Source organism: Lagopus muta, chromosome 1 (assembly GCF_023343835.1).
Source record: "Lagopus muta isolate bLagMut1 chromosome 1, bLagMut1 primary, whole genome shotgun sequence".
In the NCBI taxonomy this organism is placed as follows: domain Eukaryota; kingdom Metazoa; phylum Chordata; class Aves; order Galliformes; family Phasianidae; genus Lagopus; species Lagopus muta.
This window is the reverse complement of record NC_064433.1, coordinates 177829083-177851494: the sequence shown is the minus strand read 5'-3', so window position 1 is coordinate 177851494 and position 22412 is coordinate 177829083. Positions and strand designations below refer to the sequence as shown.

At 42.6% G+C, this 22412-nt stretch overlaps 1 protein-coding gene across 2 annotated transcripts in view; it reads right to left on the bottom strand.

Moving 5' to 3' along the window:
* The window catches only part of RDX (radixin), a 37054-nt gene extending 20875 nt beyond the window's left edge, over nucleotides 1-16179 (bottom strand). Inside the window, exons 1-3 of one of the 2 annotated variants that reach the window (XM_048935342.1) lie at nucleotides 16061-16179; nucleotides 9361-9425; nucleotides 1158-1241 (exon numbers count right to left, since the gene is read on the bottom strand). In XM_048935342.1, the coding sequence (XP_048791299.1) occupies nucleotides 1158-1241; nucleotides 9361-9372 (96 nt within the window). In that variant the 5' untranslated portion in view covers nucleotides 9373-9425; nucleotides 16061-16179. Of the gene's footprint in view, nucleotides 1-1157; nucleotides 1242-9360; nucleotides 9426-14850; nucleotides 14874-16060 lie in introns of those variants that run through there. The other variant, XM_048935351.1, reaches the window with a different exon arrangement.
* Between the last annotated feature and the right edge of the window lie 6233 nt (nucleotides 16180-22412).

Here is a 22412-nt window from a genome sequence, read left to right as displayed (position 1 = left end):
AGCATCTACAGATTCTTGAAGAAAAAATGCTAGCTTCCCTTAGTTTTTGTGTTACACTCTTTTAAATAATTTTAGTTATAAGAAAGTTATAAGAATTCCTCATAGAAGAAATTCTAACAATCCTACAGCAATTAGTATTTTTCACAGAATCACAGAATCGTAGGGGTTGAAGGGACCTCCAGAGATCATCGAGTCCAACCCCCCTGCCAAAGCAGGTTCCCTACAGCAGGTCGCCCAGGTAGGCATCCAGGCAGGTCTTGAACATCTCCAGAGAAGGAGACTCCACCACCTCCCTGGGCAGCCTGTTCCAGTGCTCCGTCACCTCACTGTAAAGAAGTTCTTGCGCATGTTTGTGCGGAACTTCCTGTGCTGCAGCTTGTGTCTGTTTCCCCTTGTCCGGTCTCCACACACTGCTGAAAAGAGTCCGGCCTTGCCATTCTGCCCCCCACACCTCAGATATTTATAGACCTGGATCAGGTCCCCTCTCAGTCATCTTTCCTCAAGGCTAAATAGAACCAGTTCACTTAGCCTCTCTTCATAGGGGAGATGCTCCAGGCATCTCATTTTTGTCATCATCACTGTATAATAACATTACTTTGAAGCACTTCCGAAGAATCACTTTCTGTTATTCTATAACAAGGGAAGATTTAGGTTGGATATCAGGGGGAAATTCTTTACAGGGAGAGTGGTGAGGTGCTGGAACAGGCTGCCCAGAAAGGTTGTGGATGCCCTGACCCTGGAGGTGTTCAAGGCCAGGTTGGATGGGGCCCTGGGCAGCCTGGTCTAGTATTAAATGGGGAGGTTGGTGGTCCTGCACATGGTAGGGGGTTGAAGCTTCATGATCCTTGAGGTCTCTTCCAATCCTGGCCATTCTGTGATTCATTCTGTGAAGCAGTTCTATACATAATACTCAACTGACTTCTCATTGTTCACCTACTTATGCAGAATTGTCTTTGAATTTAGCACATTCCATTTGGATTAATGCTGAAGTTCAATCTAATCAACAGCATAGCTTAGAATCAGTTACATTAAAATACACAACTGTATACAGGAGAACAGTGCTGCTTTATCAAACTCTGCTTTAATAACCTCAATATGACGTGGCTGCATACATACACAGGCATATATATACACACATATAAATACAAATAAGTTACCTGATCAAAGAGCTGCTTGCCTGTTGTATTGGGTTGGATGGCAAATTCCAGCTCTGCATCCATTGTGGTTACTCTGACGTTGATCTACAGGAAACAATGAAAATTTTAAATCACACTGTAGCAATGCAATACTTCCATATACTTTGATTAGTTTGCAAGAAATAGCCTACAAAAAGTACATTCAACAATTTAAATGGTCTTGTACAAAGCTAAGAGTAGACAAAAATCTTTTGTTGTACATAGAAGCATACTCTGCATAATATTCCATGCCAGGCCTGAAGATCAAACCACAGAACAAAGTTCACATACCATTTTAATGAGAAGGCTGACATAAGTACTGAACTCTCAGGCATTAAGCTATAGGGCACTATCTTTTGGTAGAATTCTCAGATACCTGCTACAGAAAAAGTTCATGTCACAGATCATCACTTCAGCGTATGCTTGACAGGACAAAAAGCCAACCAGCATCCTGTCCTGCTATTTCTCAGATTCAGAGACTCAGTGTTATTATACAGATATATGACTAGAGCTCAAGATGGACCAATAAACACTTTCTCATGATTGGAAAGAAGAATCACACAAGCCAGCTTTCTTTATATTGATCCCATTTAATCTACTGTAGGACTGAAAACCCACTGGCACTCCGTGAGCTTTGTCCCTCTCCTATTATAGGAAACCATTTTCCACACGACTCCCAACAGATATTGTTTCTGTCTGTTCCAAAGGAAGCAGTCAAAAGCTCCAGGTGGTATCCAGAAGCCTACATACCTTACCAATACCTCTTCAGATGGTACACACAGGAGTGAGAATTTTCATGAAACAGAAATAAGTACCAATACACAGTACTGTCTTCACACAGCTAGAAAAGTCCTCCATCCTACTGCTAGGCAATCAGATTGTATTTATGTTCTGAGAAGAGTATAAAGCATTAAAGGTCAAATTTACATCGCCATAGATGCAGGGAAAAAAAATGTAAGGCTTATTTAAGGCACGTAGATATATTCTCATTTCTATCTTCTATAAAATATGGAACTGGAATAAACTAGGACTTGTATTGCAGGTTCCAACACTACTTGATCTATGTCTGTGTAAACCATTTCTATTCCTTATCTCCCTAATTCTGCCACCAGGTGGAATAATCTGAGAAGCAAGTCTGGAAAAGTCTCAGTCAGACAGAACACAGAAAAACAGATCTATGGTGGGAAAAAGAAAACCGGACAATAATTTGTCCCTACATAACAATTTGAGGTTGTTCACCCCTTTCCCTAGCATCAAGATAAACAGCTCTGGACATGAGCTGGAAGCACAAGATGAGCAGCAGGAGTCAGAAGACCTCTAGGTTATAGACCTACAAACAAGGAAGATAGCAGGGGTTGCAAACTTTTTGTGTGCAAATACTGATAAAGAACAAGAGTTGAAGGCTTTGGAGAAAAGACAGTAAATTTTTATTGGAAAAAAATAGAGGGAGGTGCGTGAGAGGAGGAGAGAAGAAGGTGTTTTTTGTATGTTTTGATCCTCTTTCCAAAAAGAGGCAGCTTTTTAAAAAAAGCACTTTTATTCAGCTTCAGAAAGGAAGCCAGCTTTAGCACAGCTAGCAGTAAGTTAAAGGGCTAAAATATAACTTTATTAAATGCCAAAGCACCTCTTATGTAACAACAGCACTGCCAAAACAAGAAGTGCCACAGAAGATTTAAGAAAACTCAGAATGTTAAACTGCAGCAGACTTTGTGAAGTTGCAATAGGGACTTCTGACATAAATACCCTTATTTTAAAAAAGTTCTTTTAGAAATGGAAGAGCTCCTGCCTGCAAGTCTGCATCCCTCACAAAAGCTGAAATAAATAAACAGTAAAGTAACAGATGTCATATTAATACTCTTCCAGAACTTAAGTTCTACTAAGAAGTATCAAATTAAATGACAGTAATATTAAAACAATCTCTTACGACATGGGATATTTTTCAACAAAAAGCCCACTAATGTAATATTGCCCTTGACTTTTTTTTTTTTTTTTTTTAATATATTTTTCACCTATAGATGTTTGGGCTAACTTAGATTTTGCCATGCAACTACCGACCTTCTGCATTTTTATAGCAAAAGCTTTGAAACAAAGTTGTTTCCATCCTGGAAAACAAGGTTACTGTTGGCAAAAGGTGACAACAAATCCAGAAGGCTGATCTCCCCCAAATCCCAATCACACCATTCGTTCTCAGCAAAACCAAACCTCTGCTCTCAGCTGCACCGTTAGCTTTATTTTGCAGACAAGGTGCATTAAGAAAGACAATAAGGAAAGACTGAAAGAACATAGAGAGAGACAGCCCAGTGACTTGGGCAATGGACTGCCTTTCAGGGAAACTGCCACAGGGGGTGGCAGGGGACATTACCTGAACCACAATTTATGAAGACAAACGCTGCTCTGAACATAACCGCTGAGCCAACTTTACCAAACAAGAACGGAGACAGGATGAGCCTCTTGCAGAAGTTCTAACACTACAACTGCTCAAGAAACAAGAATTAGTTTATGCCAGCTTCTCCATCTGGCCCTCACCAGGATTACACTCGTTCCCCTCAAGCGGCTGAAGCTGCCACAAGGCACTGGGAGCAGATGCTTTGTAAGGATGTCACTCTGTGCCTAACCTAGAAACTTGCCTGCTGGTTTCTGCAGTCCACAGAAGTTTGCCCAAGGAAGCTTTTTTTAACGTTTAAAAAGTTGTGGTGTTTGAACATATATTTGGTGTCACAATTTAACAGTTTATTCCATTTACTACTGACCTAGAAATATCCATGTGGTCACGGGTGGGAAATACTTAAAAACTTCACTGGAGGTTTCACAACTGGGTAGCCCTTGACCTTGCCCGAGGATTCACAAAGTCTGCATGGTGAGAGACTGCTCCCTGTTTGTAAACCAGGCTGTGGCACAGCTGACACACAGCTGGGCAATGACCTGCAGCACTGGGACCTGGCAATGCAGCACGTGGACACAAAAAAACACTGACTGCACTACACAGGGCACAGAGAGTTCCGATGCTGCCAATGCTCAATCCGTGCAGCTAGGACGAGTTTTAACACAAAGGATTTAAGACATCTTGTCTGCTCCCAGTTCAGGTATATGAGTATGCCAATCTCCATCCAGAGAGGTTAGGGCAAGAAGTGCACTCCTGAGCTGTAGGGAACAGTATTTGAAGACAAATAACTAAATCTATGCCCCAACCCACAGGGAAGATAAGAATGTGGTTAGAGTTTGCCTCTTTCTGGCAGAATATCATCCTGAATATACTACCTCTATGTATTTATAGGTGAATTTACATTAACCGAGCATCTGGACAAGCACTGTCTGTATTCAAAAGGCCATAATGGAGAAGATAAAAGAGGAGGTTAATGAGTCACTTGAAAGCATTTTAAAAAATTTCTAAGAGGAAGAGCTTATAGCATGGTGCTTTCTTTGGTTGGCTGCTTCTATAAACAAAGATGCGGTAGGAATGCATAAAAAACAGTTAAGATTATCATACCATAAAGTGCACTGGACATTTCTATTGGAAAGTTCCACCTAAGAGCATTAAATCGATGTTTAGACTACCAAGACTTATCTCACAGCTCCTACAGTAACTAGCTTGGTTCCTTGTCCACAGGTAGTAAAGGAAACAAATGGTCAGGGAAAGGAAAAAAGCCATTGCTGTCCTTTAGCCACTGTTTGCTGTGATGAGTTGCGGTGCTTCAGCTATCATTAAGAAGCCTAAAGCTGAGCTGGCACTAATAGGCTGCCCAGAGAGGTTGTGGATGCCCCGTCCCTGGAGGTGTTCAAGGCCAGGTTGGATGGGGCCCTGGGCAGCCTGGTCTGGTATTAAATGGGGAGGTTGGTGGCCCTGCATGTGGCAGGGGGTTGGAGATTCATGATCCTTGAGGTCCCTTCCAACCCTGGCCATTCTGTGATTCTGTAACAGAGAATAGGAAAACTGTTTAAAATCGTGTGAAAAAAAAAATGATGAAAAGATGAATGAGAAAAATTAAAGAATGAGAGAAGTTAAACGGTAAGGATCAAATGGCCTAAAGGCTACAGAATAACGCAACACAAAAATTGAGAAAACCCAAAGTTAGAAAAATCAAAAAGGTCCTCAAAAATAACATCAATTCTCTATTTCTGCTGCACAAAATAAATCATACGTCCAAACCATAACTAATGCACTGAATATCTAAAGATTGCCCTGCAAAACAAATCCACTTTTTATCAGAATGTTGCTACAATGTAAACCACTCAATTCAACCATTTCGCAGGAATTAACTTAATCCTGCAAATACTGATTCCAATTTTAAACATCCATATTACTTCACAGTGTGATAGCTACTGCTCCTAGATACACAATAGCATAAAATGCCACAGCCCCAAAGAGCTGCTTTTAATCTTCTGACATGTAGCCCTGTGACAACCTGGTATCTTGCTCCTTCGTGCCTTGCACAAAACTGTTGAAAACTATCAGGAAAAAAAAACAACAAGAAGAGCCGATACTTTTAACTCCTCTTACACCTTATAAATGCAACTAAAATTTCAGTCAATTAAACCTAATCTTCTTAGCCTATGAAATGATTAACACTTACGTAACTAATGGTGTCTAATTTTAGACCCCACGTTCCTATTTTTGGTGAAGAGCTGAGAGAATGGCATACAGCTGAGAAACATTTCGTATCTGTTCTTTTTGGAATGAAACATTGCAAGTAAGATTCAACAGATGCTCTGTTCTTCCCTGGGCAGAGAAGTGAGCACATTGCAAAAATCAAGCAGAGCAGCCCCAATTTTGATTACAGTAACAAAGACCTAATTAAAGACAAATCAGCAATTTTTTTTTTTTCCAGAAGGATCACTAAAGCTAAATGCAATTTAATTGTGCACTGACAGGCAGAACTGAGAGTATTCATGTCTCCAAAGTACTTATTTTAAAAGTAGAGATGCTGAGCAAGCTCCTTGAAAACTGCAGAGAGCTGCTTTGTTCCAAACACACATCAAGTACATCAACAGACTTTTCTACAGAAGCAAGAACAAGAAAATGTTTTAATAGTGGATGTTTTTCATACACATATTACCTTAATATCTCAAAACAATGCATTAAAGTTGCTTATACCCTTTTCAAAACACTACCTTGCACTCCAGCCACTTAACCTAGCAGCCTCTGAGAGAAAATCCCACTCACATAAGAACAATGACCTTTACTACCACATATAAGAAGATCATTCCCAGTGCCATGAACCTTACTGCAGACAGAGGCTAAACTTCCAGGAAAAATAGCTGAGTCTCAAAGCAAAATTTTTCCATGGTGAAACACTTCACTGGTCTTCATTTGTTTAATTCTGTTTTGAATATTACATAAACTTTCCACATAAAAGCAAGAAAAAACCTGCATTTATTTCCATTGATCTTCCTGTAATCAAGAGTTCAGTGATTTACACTGATCTTCAACTTCATTATTTGTTACGAGTAACATCAAAATAAAATTCATTCTAAAATGCAGAATTTGCTCAGTTTTATGCACAGATTCACTTACAAGCACACTGGATTTCTCAACAACTATCATTGGGATCAACACTGCAGGATCTGAGGGAAAAAAATCTCAACAGGTCAACTTTCAGGGGAAGCTTCACAGTGGCCTATCATTTAAGAAGCTACCAGAGCAAAACCTGAGGTTTGACTTCTACAGGTAAAGTTATCCCATCTGTGCCAGTGTGCTACTACTATGTTAACTGATTACAAGGTACAATTTCTGCAAGATAGGGTTTAGAGGAAAAAATCCGTTATGACATTTTTCCAGAAAAGTTACCAATTTCATTTCACTTCTTCACGACTCTCTTCTCCTGGTGATTTCTCAGGAGCGCCTACAACATCAGTAGGAAAAGGCCAACATCTGAAAAGTCTTACATAAAGCCCATCATAGAAGAATATATGTATGCATACTCACAACTTTAGCACAACTCCCGCTTTCTTTCAAAGCTCTGGTAGCAAATTTCTATTTGTAGGATGGATTGTGAGCCCTTCTGACAACTCCACAATGTCAATTCTAAGGATACGCCTTTGCTTCAAACCTTCCCAAAATCACATTTCCTACGATTTCCTCTCAAGTCCTTGAGGTAGAGGCTAAGTTTTGTGGTTCTGATCCCACAGTTTAAGAAAAGGTAACCTCACTCAGGCAGAGCTGTTCTCTATCAATCACACCTGTGAGTTCCCTGGGCTGTTACTGCATGGAGTTGGGGGTTTCAGGATCCCACAATCACTTTTTTCCCTTATTCTAAAAATACTCTACCAGTTAGGAAGCTCTATTCAAAGTACAACTCAATTAACATAGCCAGGATTGGAAAAGGTCAGAAAATAATACGTTGCCAATTCATTTTCTTGTCTTTAAGAATGCGGCTTTCTGCAGGAAGGGGTTAGTACACAAATAACTCATTCTCCTTTCATAAAGAGTTAAGATATTGGTCTAAATCACTGGGGGGGCAGAAAGGAGAAAATGACATTGACAGTTTGCCCGTGGATTGACAAGTAGATTAAGCTCCAGACACAATTTCTAGCCTTTGAACAGACACGCTCACATTATTCATTATGCCACACCATTTCCACATACTGGCGTGTAATACTGACTATTGGCATTTCAAATTAAGAGCAAAAAACTTCTACAAAAAGATACATGTACACTTACACACAACTGCACTCAGTGGTAGATATGCCCCATTCCTCATCTACTACCTCATGAAACACCAGTAAACAAAGGAAGTCTGAAGACTATTACAGAACCCAATTAAGAAGAAGAGAAAATCTTTGACAATTCAGTTCCCTTTCTGAATGTTTTGCTCACTAAGCACAAGGGAAAAAAGAGAACCAAAAGTCATTTAACACATGGTAGACAAAGAACTGAACATACAATATTACAACAACAACAGAAGAACAATTTCCTGAGTATATCCTTGAAGGATTCTAAAATCAGCATCAAGACAAAAATGAAAGTTTTTTTTTCTGGACACAAAGTGGATGAACCATATTTTAGCTGAAATGAGGTGTTCTCCCTTCTTTGTTTGCCTTCTAGATTTCACCTCCCACCACAGTAAAAACACCACCTAATGGACCCATTGCTATTACTGACACTTCATACGTTTTGTCTTTTGTCACAGACCCTACAGCAAAACCTTCCACTTATTCTAACAGACCTTGAGTCAAGAACAAAGTGCGCCTCCGCCACCCAGCGTACGCCATCTCACCTCAAAGTCAACAGTACCTAAAAGATCACTCCCCCTGCCAGCCAACCAGGCTTTAAGTCCACTGCAGTCTCTGAGCACTACTCTCCTCTTGAACTGCACAACTGACACACAACTCCTCAAAGCACCAAGCTTCCCCTACGTTTCACATGTTCATACCAAACTATCCAGCTGAACTCCACTTGTGTATTATAAGATCTTATGAAACATATTCTGGACACGGGCAAAACAACCAGTGCTGTTCTAAGATCACTGCATCATAGATGATAGAAGGGATCTCTGCAGATCCTTCAGACCAACCCCCTGATAAAGTAGGTTACCCATAGTAGGTTGCACCTGAAAGAGTCCAGGTAGGTTTTGAGTATCTCCAGAGAAGGAAACTCCACAACCTCTCTGGGCAGCTTGGTCCAGTGCCATCCTCAAAGTAAACATGTTCTTCCTCATGTTCATATGCAGCTTCCTCTATTCCAGTATTCCATTACTCCTTCATCTGCCACCGGTCACTGCCAGAAAGAGCCTTACCCTACCAACCTGACCCCCACCCATCAGATACTTTAAGCACTGATAAAACCCCGTCTGCTCTTCCCCAGACTGAACAGCCCCAGGTCTCTCGACCTTTCCTCGTAAGGGAGATGCCCCAAGCTCTTTATCATCTTTGTGGTCCTCTACTGAACTCTCTCCAGAACTTCTTTGTCTGTCATGAACCAAGGAGTCCAAAACTGAACAGAGTATTTGAGATGTGGCCTCACCAGGGCAGAGCGGAGGGGGAGGATGACCTCCCTCAACCTGCTGGCCACGCTCTTTTTAATGTGCCCCAGGAAACCATTGGCCTTCTTGGCCACAAGGCCACACTGCTGGCTCACGGTCAGCCTGCTGTTCACCAGGACACTCAGCTCCTTCTACACAGAGAATTGCCACTCCAAAAAACTGAAAGTTCTGTTAAATTTTAGATGACTAAGAGAAAAGCAACTTACTGGTTTTGGCATTTTGCTGGCTTTCTCTTGTTCACTTCAGTCTTCCGTAAATTCTTTGTTCCCTTCTGTCAAAAACAAATGTAAAAAAGGCTGTTTTAAAATTAATCATAACAGAGCTTGCATACATCAGCAAATAGTACAAATGCCAACACAGATAAACAGGTGTTCTGCACATACAAAATGCCCTTTTCAGTAGGTAACAATAACAAGCAGCTAAGTTACCCACTTCCAGAATGTACAGGATTCTAGAAAGTAGCCTCCTTTCCAGTGCTTATAAAATAATACTCCACTAAAGTAAGAATTAAGATAGCTCCCCAAGTGCTACAAGTTCTTTAAAAACAAAGTGATATTAGACATCTTTCAGTACTGAAAACCTTGAGCATTATGAGAAGAAAAATTTGTTCAAGAAACTCCAAAGCTGCAATTTAAACTGTCAATGCCAGACAAATTTGAAACTTCATGCAAACAAAGAAAAAGTTAACACGATCTTTAAGCATCACAACAGTTTCTTGTGTATAAAAGCATCCACTTCTCTCGGAAGAAACGACACACTCATTTTTCCCTAATGAAGACAAACACAAGTAGACCATTACAGTACAAATTAAAAATAAAAATTAAGCAAAGCAGATTTTCTTCATTTTGTAAGGAGGAAGGCTACATGTAATATCTAAATGGTTATGAAATTATCTACTGCTGTGTTCTACAAGATCAGAATGGTCTTTATGTCTTGCAAAAAAACCTACAATGCTTGTAATGTGGCTGGGAGATCTCATTCTGCCATGATTCTGTTCATCCCAACCTAGAAAGACTAAGTAGTGGTCATCTTCCTGCTCAGCTTTAAAGTACTGACTTCTGTGAACAAGCCCTGCAGCTGCTCTGCAAAGGGGACCAAAGGTAGCACTGCCTTCAAAAATGATAAAACTGCAATATCATTCATGCTAAGGCAAAGGAAGATGATGCACTATTCAGCATAATCTGAGATGCCAGTATTACATTTCCATTATTACACCAGAAAGGTAACATTCCCAGAAGCACTTAAAGAAATTCAGAGACAAAACCAAAGCAATCTATTAATCAAAAGTAAACTCCTGTAAAATGGATTTCACAATCACAAAGGAAAAAAAAAAAAAAAGCAAATACATTGTTACACATATATTTAAATATAAGTTATGTCTCCTTTGCTTCTTATAAAAATACAGAAAATAAGAACAAAGCTTTGCAGAGCAAGCTAAAGGGCACTGGCATTCCCTGGTTTTCTTTTCCTACTTTATAGTTTGTAAAGAAGGAGATTCTGAAGTACTGAACAATATCAGTAATGCTATTTTACTATTTGAATGCACAGTTTGATACAATTTTGAAAAACTTCAGCAAACTTCTCCAGAATTACATCTTCCCTCTGTTCTTATTTTTTACTGAAAGAGCTTTGTGGGGAGGAGGAGCGTGGGAATGATGTAAGATAAGAAATGATGTTTCTACGAAGTTCCCCGGGTCTGTACAGCACTGCCCTTTGATAGAATGCCACAGCACACACTCAATTCACAGAAGAGGTTGCCCTCCCTCCTCCCTGCCTTCTGTAGCAGCCCCCCAAAAATAAGAAGTAGAACAGCTTAGCTGTAACTTCTGCTATCAGCAGGAAGGATTCCAAGCTGCAGCAACCCCCACGCTCACCTTCTTGCCAGCAAAGGCTCAGCCCTGGAGTTAAGCTCAGAAAACTAACCGTTCCAAAGCTGAGTCTCATCCACCATTTTAGAAGTGCACCAACTCAACAGTTCTCAAACAGATAGTAAGCGGCACAGCTGCTTTTATGTGCCCGTATTTGCATTGAAAAGAAGAGGTGTGGTAGGATTACTGTTATTACTCAAGTTCAGGCTCCAGAAAACAAATGAGAGCACATGGCACAAGGCTGGGCTGCGACCAGCTGATCGCTTTCTGAAGCCTTTCTAGAAGAAATGTGCCTACCACTTTCCAAAAGGATTGTGCCATACCATCATACCTTTGCAAATGCTTCCAAGATATTATTTTTCTGCTTTTGGTTTTACCTAAAGATTTTATTCAACTGCTATAAACCAACCCTAAATTACCATTTGAAAGCAGACTCTAAAACCTTAGGGCAATCGTTTAAATCAGAAATGTCACTACAACATTTCATTCTATAGGATAATTTTAAGTCATCAAACCACAGCTAGTAGATATATAATTTAACTGAATTTACACAATTAACACATACTGTTTGCATGCAATAAAACAAAGCTACCAGTTGAAAGTTCAGAATCCTCTTGTCCATAACTGAACACAGTGTCACTGCCAGCCCCACAGATCCTATGGGCCCAACAGGTGACTGTGGAGCATAGGGAACAGAAAAGATCTATACAGAGCAAGCAGTATCTCAATTTTCACTGAAGCATCTGTTGTAGTATCTTAGATTAAAGCTGTAACTCCATTTATTTAAAAGAGAAATATCATAAGTTCCCCCAGTTGTGCTGAAGCCTGGTCTTACTGCAGATCATACAAACCATGTGTTGTATTTTAAGAAAAAAAGTCACATGAATCCAACACTGATGTTAATTGGAAATTTATAATATTGAAATAAAAGTGCACATAGTGCAGGAACAGCCTGTGTCTACATGCTTTCAATGCTCAGTATTATACAATTTCACAGCAATATATTCATATAAAAGCATTGCAACTAATTATTATCACTACAGAAAAATCAAGTTCTTCCCAGATCTCAAAATGGAGAAAAAAAAAAAAAAGAAAATAAAGCAGCAAATAGAAAAAACACCTTATCTTCCCCAGCTATCAGCATCAATTAGCATTAAAACAAAACAAATATAAGAAAAATATCTGACTGAAAGAAACCAAATATCACCACCAGGCAAAATACCTTCACCTCCACTATGACGACTGCAGTAGGAGCTCACTTCTGCCATTTACGTGTATCCAATTTATATTTAGCAGACGGCGTTATTTTGGCTCTCACTAAGCTTTTTGCTGACGCAGTTAATTACATTTGCTCAGTTTTATCTTAACCCCCATTCCATACCAGCCCCGTGGGGCTGTGGGTGCAGAGCTCCTGCTGCAGCTCCCCGGGCCTCGACGCCGTCATGGCACGTGCTGCTGTGATCCATGTCTGCACTGAGTCACCACGAGGTCAGATGCCACGCATCACAAACCAAACAGAAATTCTCTTAAAATGAACAATTGAGATTTCAATTCATTTAACAACATAGCAGTTCGATTTTTTTTGTTTTTTTTAAATCATTATCATCCATGTTCCCAGTTATGCCACAGAAGCCAACAAATAAAGCAATTGTTGAAAGATGACAAAGAAAGCTTTATCCAGAAAGCGATGGTGCAGAAAGCACACGATGCCAAAATTCTGACAGATAATTTATGCAGCAGCTGTTTTCAAAAGAAACATTCATGCACACAGCCGTGGGGCCGGGGTCAGGTGAGGAGGGGACGGGAGGCCCGAGATGATGGAAAACGGAGCCCCAGCATCAGCAGAGCCCTGTCCGACAGCACACAGCCTTCCTCCAGAAGTCTCTTTGCAGGGTGTCCCCGGGCTGTGAGCTCTCAGCACCTGCCTGCCGGCACACAGATGGCAGGACCACAGAGTTTCAGCCACGTAATGCCAGCTCAGCCATTTACAGGAACTTGTTTAACATAAATACACTTTTTCTTTGCAGTCTTGTAGCACTGCAATTGTTGTGATCTCCAACAGTTTTACAGGCAGCAACAGAAAACCTACAGGCCACTGTACTCACCCACTCGGCCTCAGCTTTCTGCCAAAACCTTTCTTCTAGCATAGCCCGCGCACACCCGTGGGACAACCATCCCTTCCACTAAGCTCAACAGATCCTAAGGACACACTTGGCAAGGTCCAATAAAGCTGTGCGTTCACACAGGCTATACCTCTACGTGTATCTGTCACTCAGGTAAGGAAATACCTACACAATTGTCTGAGATGCAGGCAGACCACAGGGGAACCAGGACAAGCAATGTTACAGGAAGAGGGATAAAATAAAAAGCTAAATTCTGTAAATAAAATATCATAATAATTTTAAAAAAGAAGAGATGGGACCAGTGCCAGATACTACAGAATTTTACATAGCAACACTTACACCTACACCTCCTTAAAAGAACGTTTCCCTCCACACCCGCCATACCTGACTTGCTGATTCTCTGAAAATAGTTACTATATAACAGGGACGATTGTTACGCTTCAAATATATTTACAGCCAGAGCCATTTTGAAGATGGAGCTGCTTTCTTCTCGACTGGAGATCCCAAGAACTTCAGAAGTACTAATGAGAACTGGGCAGCAGCCAGCATGGTAGTTAAATAGAAAGGAACACAGAACAGACAAATGATGTTTATGCAACACTTGATGTCTTACCAGTTAGAGACAGATGTGCTAAACAACTTGCATACTAAGCTTAATAAACTGTCAACTTCAGAATTTTGCTTAAGGCATCCAACCAAGATCTGGATGAGTTCTACAACAACATGCAGTCTTCCCATGTAAGTCTGATAAAGAAGTAAAAATGGAAATTAAGACATGTGATTGACACAAGTACTCTATTGTTTTAAGGTGAGAGACTTGTCTAAAAATAGCGTTAGCAAAGAATTGTGGCATAACTGAAACCCTGGGTACGTCCCATTGCAGAACCAGGGGTTGTGTTTCTCGAATAATGTGGTGCAAGTCTCTTAGGACTAGTTCCATAAAGCACAGCAAAGCCCTCACATCAGCCTCCATACGCACTAGCTAGAGTTCTTAAATCAAAAGTGCTCCCTGTTTGAGTCAGTGTTATAATTCTGTTTCTCCCTGAACTATGTGACTTTCACAGAGTAATTAATAATCACCTAAAACCGAAAGAGAAAGTTATTTAACTCACAGCAGAGCCAAGAATTAGCTGCTGCTAGAGTTACCCAGAGATGCAGCCCTTCAGAAAAGGGCTGTGCACAGAAAGCAAAGAGTTTTCTGAGGTCCCTCCAACTCTGGGAAAAGCTCGTGAGACACACCGGGTGCTGCTTTAATGCGCAGTATCTTTGGATAATCAGGTCTTTCTTCACAACTCAGTATAAAGTTTGGTTACATTTACAAACTTGAAAATCCTCCCTTTCCTCTACACCCACACACTTTTAAGGCAATACAAAGTGATAGGAAAGCTTTGATGTTTTTAACACATCCAATACAAAGCTGCAATGCCTTGAACAACTTCCCTTTTAACCCCTGCCAACACAAGTACTCCTTCTTAAAAGCTGAGCAGCAATTGAAGATCCCTGAAGAATAAAGCCACATACCTACCCTGACAATGACTGAAATGACTTCATTTGCTCTATTTACCAGAAACTGCCTCCACCAGAAGTTCACCTCTTTCATTCCTTACCCCTGATCACACACTGCGTGGACGAATCCACATTCTCACCACATACGCTGTGAGCAACTTTGCATTCTATAGCTTCACCACACCGGCAGTGAACTAACTTTATCTGGCAGCTCCGAACATCAGCAAGGCCGGCAACACTCCCCGCTGTGATACCAGCAGCAAATGACAAGAGCACTTTCTGTTCTCCCTCCAGACACTTTTCATACTGTTTCTTTCAGTCAGTACCCAAGGAAAAACTCCCTGGACAGCTCCTGAGGTGTCACACCGCGTCCCTTTCCACGTGGTTTTCGATGTCGCGTAGGGTACTTCAGCCCTCCAGCCTCCCAACCTGAGGGAAGAGCTGTGTCACTTCGGCACAAAGCTGGAAATGTGCCACCGCCTTGTGACCGCCGCTCTCCGGGAGGCCGCTCATCTGGGAACACCGCCGTTCATTTTTCCTCACGACCCCTCTTCTGCTAAATCGACAGCTCGATACAGACGAAAGTTACAACCCGACCGACGGCTTTCGCTCCTCCGCACCCGCGCCAGAAGCGGGGCCGATTCCCCGCGCGCGGCTCCACGCCCCGCCCGGCGCGGTGCCGCAGAGCGGAGCCCACGCACCGACAGCTGCGGCACCCGCGCGTGGGCAGCGCCGAGCCAAGACGCGCGGCACGGGGCCGGGCGCGGGGACACCTCCGGAGCCTGACTCAGCGTCACACGCACGGAACGAAGCCGAGTTCTCCCAACTCTCACAGCTCAGAAAGAAAACGCTTGCGGAAGGCCGTGCCCTGAAGGGGAACGCGAAATACTTGGCCGATGGGAGAAGACGGCCCCGCCGCAGCCCGCGGCCGGTTCGGTTCTTTCTGCCGGCACTAACAGGAGTAGTTTCCCACGCGCAGACTTAGAGAACCGGTACGGCCGGAGGCACAGAGCCGCGGGCTGCGCGCCTTTACGCGAAAGGCGAAGCGCAGGCGGCACAGCCTGCGCAGAGCACGGAGCCAGGCACACGCAGGGCACAAAGGCTCGTCGAGGGCCGCAGAGCCCACGCCGCCGGCCGGCACTCAAGGACTCTCCGAGTGTCCGTTTGTCGGGAACAATAGACAGCAACAGATGCTCGTGGCGCTCCTTCACGAAGCGAGCCCTTATCGCTCCCGCACGCAGCCGCCACATGGCCGCAGACCCATGAATAATGCAGCGGGAGCTCCCGCAGGACGCCCACGGCTCGCTCAGAGGGGACGGCGGGACGGAGCGCTCGCCGCCCGCAGCGCCCGGCCCGCCAAGCGGCCCGCCGCCCGACCCGGCCCGCCGCCCCCGCGCCACCGAGCTCACCTGGGGCTGCGCTCCCCCCACGGCGTCGGGGAGGGGACGAGGCGCGGAAAGGCAACCGAGAGGACCGAGGCGGGCGTTTCCCCGCCCCGCCGCGCGGCTCCCCCCTGGCAGCGGGGCAGGAGGCGCTGCGGGGCCGCCCCGCGCTGCTCGCGGCGCCGCCGGGGACGAGGCGCCGAGCGCGGCGGCCGCTGACAGCTCCGCAATATGGCGGCGGCGGCGCCGTTCAGATTTTCCCCCCTATCAGATTTTGCGGCTCGGGACGCGGCGCGCGTGCGTGGAGGGGAACGCGCGTGCGCGCTGGGCGGCACGAAGCCGCTGCCCGGAGCCCCGGCGGAGGGGCGCGGGGTTTCGGCGGCGCGGAGGGAGCCGCGCGCCGTGCTGCGGCTCCGAGGGCGGAGTGTCCCGCCGCCTCGGGGCTCGGTGGAGGGGATGCGCTTGGCGAGGGGGGTCGGAAGGCGTCCGGGAGTAGAACTCGAAAAGCGTCGGCCCGCTTAAGTGAAGCGATGAGGGGAGGCGGCTCGCGCGCGGGTTCGGCCGTCGGCCGGCCCTGAGGGGAATGGCACAGGCGTGCCCGGGCGGGAGCGGGGCAGCCGCGTGCTGTGGCACGAATGGGCGGGCGGGGAGCGCGGGGCCCTGCGGAGGGGGAGCGCCGAGCCCCTGCGTGCCGCCCTGCCCTCGTGTGCCGGGGGAGATCATCGCGACTAATACGTTGCTCTCAGATGGTTTCACGCGTCTTGGCTGTTCTGCAGTCATCGCCGCAGGACCCGAGTGTCTCGGTTTATTAAACGCGTTCGATTTTCTCCCATGGGCTGAAATTTCTTGGGGTAACCCCTTCTGTCTGCTCTTTGTGCTTGTTCTCATGAGCGGCCAGGTTGAAAACGGAGTGCTTTGCTGCACGTTGAACTTCGAAGTGCCTCGTGTCCTCCACAGGTACCACAGCACACACTTCCCTCTCGGGTGGCCCACGAGAGCCGGTGGAAATGAATAAGCTCTTCGGTGGAAAACCAGACGCAATCCCAATCAGTACCTAAAGACAGGAGCTTTGGTTTGAACCAGAAACTGTGATTCAGCGCAGAGCAGATAACGTGTTTATTTTAGCTGACTGAGTTTGGGACTGGCTTTTCCTCCAGAACAGTCCCTTGTCAGCTGGCTCAGGTATGGGATTATTGCTCTGAGGTCATGGCTTCATGCTGATAGCGAGTGTGAAAAAGCTCTTTTCAATGTGTGCATTATCATTTTAGGATATGCTTTATCTCTGGTCCCGTTGCACGAAGAATAATGTTCCTAAAAAAATGTCACTGTAAATAATAGTCTTATCTACCTTGTTAACAGTATAATGTGGTTTTCTTCTCACTTTGCTTCCTTAACAAGGTGTAAAGTTGCAGTTTGCCTGATAAAGCAGGGCAGTAAAAACAAAAGTGCAGTTAGTGTTTGTACTCTTTAGTCATGAAACTGAAACTACAGAAGGAGCTATGATCAATAAAGAGAGCTTTCAGATATCCATATCAACTTAAATTACACAGATCTTTAAGAAGTGGGTTATAAAGTTACTGATAAGACTGCTGTAACTGCAAGATATAAAAGTTTATCTTCCAGCAGTAATGCCAACATACAGCTCTTCATTAAAAAACATATTCTGAGCTTTCAGTGCCCTATCTGAGGAATCAATGCTACAATCGATTCTGACAGGAAAGGTTTCCAAGCCAGTGCATCTTATTTTTAGTGTATCTGCAAAAACAGAAAGCGTTGGTCAGTAAAGACCCAACTGTGAGTTAGATGTCACTTCTGTTAATGCTAAATGTGCAATCCAAGGGAGGTTTACTGGACAGCAAATTTTGGAAAGGAGAACTAAAAAAAAAAAAAGTAACTGAGGATTTTTTTTTTTTCGCATGTTAAATGTTACACTGTGCACTTTTACCCGTAATTCAATCAAGATTTGTGCCATCAGCTGCATAGAAGTGTGGTTCTGCCCATATCTCGCCACTAACGTGAGAAGTTATACATGGATTTGTCTGCAAGTCTGGAACCCAGCCACTCTTTCTGGGAAAATGTGTGCCTATGACTCAGTACGCACATACTTATCTATTAATATGTTTGCAGAAGCAGACTTCACATCTTAAAAAAATATTGCAGGGTAACTCAACTATTACTAATTGTATGGCCTAAAACCAAATTGTTTAATACTTCGTTAATATTTGAATACAACGGGATATTTTATTTTCATGTACATTGATAATGTTTCATTTTTCAACAACTATTGCCCCTTCAAGTTTCTGCTAGAAAGAAATGGAACTGAAGGAATTTTGTGGTCATTAGATGAATCCAATTCAGAGATATTTAAAATATTTGGATATATTACAGTAAATGGTGAGATGTTAAGTTTGTCTGTCATTTAAAGTTAAATGTATCTAATTCCAGAAAGTACCAAATTTCAATAAATGTATAAGGATTCCAGTAACGATGCTGAATATTCCAAATTCCTTTTATTGTATATTGATGTAGTCTCAGCTTTGATGAAGTTCAAAAGGCAAATTGTGGTATGGTTATGGGAAGAATTTGTCCTTTGCCCATTGTTGTAGTCGTGTGAAGCACATTTAGGAGTCCTGCACTGCCCTGATCTTGCAGTTTGCAGCACCTCTGCAAACATTTATTGCTGATTGCTTCAGCTCCAGGATGCAATTGTATCCAGAGCTCTGCTGCTGGATATTCCCTTTAACAAGTGTTACGATGAGGGAGGACAGCCCCAGTGTGCAGAAAGTGCAGGGAAGAGAGATTCTGCCTCCTCTTCAGGAGCACAGAAAACAGAAAGGACAAGCCAGGACTCCAGAGCCTAGTCAAAATGTCTGTAAAACAGTATTCAGGATAATCTGCTAATGAACTGCTGTGTTGGCAGCTAATTTGGTGTCAGGCAGTTCTGCCTTTTGTTTTAACAGCCTAGCTGAAGAGGCTTAACCTTTAACATTCACAGTGAGACTCTGCTGGCCAGCAGCCACCTTTACTGTTGAAAATCTGCAGAGTCGTTGGCAAAAGGTCTGTGCAGCAGTCCAGTGAGTTCCTGCCAGTGAGAGACTTAAGTACTGCTTCTCTTAATGATTGTTGCTACTGCAAGCAGACATGCTGTACTGTCTAGGGCCTGGGTGAGTAAATTGCCTGAAAGCTTTACTAACACCTCATGTATGATAACTGGTAGCACATCTTTGTTTTTCTCATAGGTATGTAGTCTCTGATATAACAGCGAAGATACTGCAGTGGTGTCAGTCTATCTCAGGGCCAAATTTTATATATATATATATATATATATATATATATATTTTTTTTTTTTCCTGCTCAAGATTGAACGTAATAAATTCATTGTAGAGGAGTGTGCTCATTTGAGTGTGTCAAATATGGTCCTGAACAATTCATATTAAGTGAATCAATACTTGCATCTCTGAGGCAGCAATTTGCTAATAACTTAAATTTTGCATACAAAATATGGATCACCCATTCATTATATTTAATCCACTATTCTAACTACCGTTATCACTATGGTTTTGTAACTGCTGATAACTGCACAAAGGGCACATTAACAAATTAAACTGCTTTGCAATTAAGGTTGGAGCAAGCTGGCTGATTTGTGGTACTCCAGCTGGGATGAATCTGTTTATGTCACTGCTCTTGTGTCATGTCACCCAAACATGCCTTCACTGATACATAAGGTTGTCATCTAACAGCTGACACTTAGCTGCAGTTCTTGCTGCTGGCCACTTCGTTTTTATCTCATTCATAGTTATAATTACTATGACAAATGCAAGTTGTTTTGCAGTGACAGCATTGTTTTTTTAGTGACAGTGTTTATTATAGCTATAATATGGTCAAGTCTGGGTCAGGTCCATAGCATTGGAAATGAAAGCCATTGGTAACCCTGGAGATATTAATTTCAGCAAAATAATGTTAAGAATTTGTAATGAAATAAAATAGGAGTGAGGTAAGGCAACAGGCAGAGTTAAAAGCAGCGGTTCAGACAGAATGTTTTTGATGGAACTACTTCTATGAGCAAAAAAAAAGGAGAAAGAATATGATTACCAGGGAATTGGATGCAAGCATTTGAAAGCTTGTATAATACATACAACTGTTAAAGCCAAAGCAAATGCTTTTGATTCCACCTCAACACACTCCCTACCCAGATTACATGTTAAAGCTTTCCTAAGATGCAGCCATGTGATTTTTGTGAATAAACAATATGATATTAAAATACAGAGCTTTTTACTAGGAATTAAATATTTTTAAGTCCTGTACCCTTCTAATTTTACATCCTCGACTTCCTTCCTTATTAAGAAACAGAAGTAACGAAGGCTGTGAGAGTTGAGAGTTTTCAGTTCCAAACACAGTCTCAAGACTGTCATCAACCTGTTCTACCAAAATAGATGTGCTGAAACCTTGAAAAGGAGGTCTACCTTTCCCCTCAACCCTTTCCAAACAGAGTGGCTAAGGTTCCTTTTCTAACATGAGCATTTCAGTGAATGTTTACATATATTTAGAAAAGTGAGAACTGAAGTGGACCGTTCAGTTTTGTGTTCTTGAATTATAGGGTAGTATTTCTCAATATTTGCCAGCGCCACATAAGATGGAAAAAGTGCCCATGGAACCAAAGGAAAAACCCTATTACCTGTTCAAAGGGAAACTACACAATCTCCCCAGCTCACTCTTACTAAGAAAGTGTCCTAGTTGAAAGAAAATAGAAGGCTGTTTTTGCCGATGTTATTTTCAGCTAAATTGTGTGCTGCCCCTGATGATGAAGTTCTGCTGAAAAAGACAATCAAACAAACAAACAAAAAATTGGTTAGAAAAAGTCACACCATGAACTTCAGGTAAAGAAGTAGAAAAAAAATGCAATTCCTTTCTTATTTTAAGTGCTATGCCTCTTTTGGAATCAGTGGTTTATTTCAGAATTAATCTGCTAGCACAGAGTAGAAAGTAGCAAGTCAGCAGACATTCTGGGCTTCTGAAGGAGCAGAAGAACAAGAAGGCTGAGCTGATGCAAAGAAAAAGCATGTGTCATTAAAGGCAGCTATAGCAATACTGCTTTAGTGAATAACCCTATGGAGTTATTTTCTTCAACTCCCCATCACAAGTGAGGAATATATTAAGACTTCATTTGCAGAAGCTGGAATATCTCAACTCTTTATCATCAGCACACCTACAAAGATGCAATTTTGAGTCTGAAAGGTAATTTGGAATTATGAGGGCAAATGTTCTTGTACAAGTATTATGTTGCAATTTAATGTTATCAGAACAAATCAGCCCTGAGTAAAGTTCAGCAAGAAGAAATATAAGTAAGGAAAGGGAGAAAGACAAGACAATTCTATGTTGCTAAGAACTTCAGCATAAAATATATAAAAATATAACAAACAAATAAATATTTATATTTACATTTACATTTATAAAAATATACAATTGTACAATAGTATTTTTAAAACCTGCTCCTTTTCATTTCACTACGTGTGAAGAAGGCTGAAAGATTTAGCAGTATTTACTTTTAGAAAAATTATTAAAAGATAATAATCTTAGGATGTCCTCCTTAAAGAATGCTGACACTTGAAGAACCAAATGAGTTAGAATATAGTGAGTACTAAAGAAATGAAATATGATATAGTTGAAATGAGTAATTAGTTTAATTTTGATTCCTTAAGGGTCTGAATTCTGTTAATGACTTTCTATGATAAGTCATTCATGAAGTTCAGGAGTGAAGGGTGTGAAAGAGAGTACAGGCACAGATACAGAAGCCAACTGTATCCTGAGCAGTGTGGCCAGCAGGGTGAGGGAGTGATTCTGCCCCTCTGCTCTGTGCTGCTGAGGCCTCACCTGCTGTACCATGTCCAGATGTGGAGTCCTCAGGACAAGACTCATGTGGAACTGCTAAAAAGTGTCCCAACAGGGGCCACAGAAATGATCCAAGGGATGGAACACCTCTCCTACAAGGATAGGCTGGGAGAGCTGGGGCTGTTCAGCCAGAAGAAAGAAGGCTCTGGGGAGATCTGAGGGTGGCCTTTCAGTATGTAAAGGGTGGCAATTAGAAAGAAGAGGACAGACACCTTACCAGGTTCTGTTGTGACAGGACAAGAAGAAATTCTTTCAAACTCAAAGAGGGGAGATTTAAACTGGAAATAAGAAAAAAGTGCTGGAACATTTTGGCCAGAGAGGTGGTGGCTGTCCCGTTCCTGGAGACGCCCAAGGTCAATCTGAATGGGGCTCTGATCAACCTGATCGAGCTGTACATGTCCCTGTTTGTCATAGGGGAGTTGGACTACATGTACTTTAATAGTCCCTTCCAACTCAAATATTTCTATGGTTCTATGATTGTATGAGATTT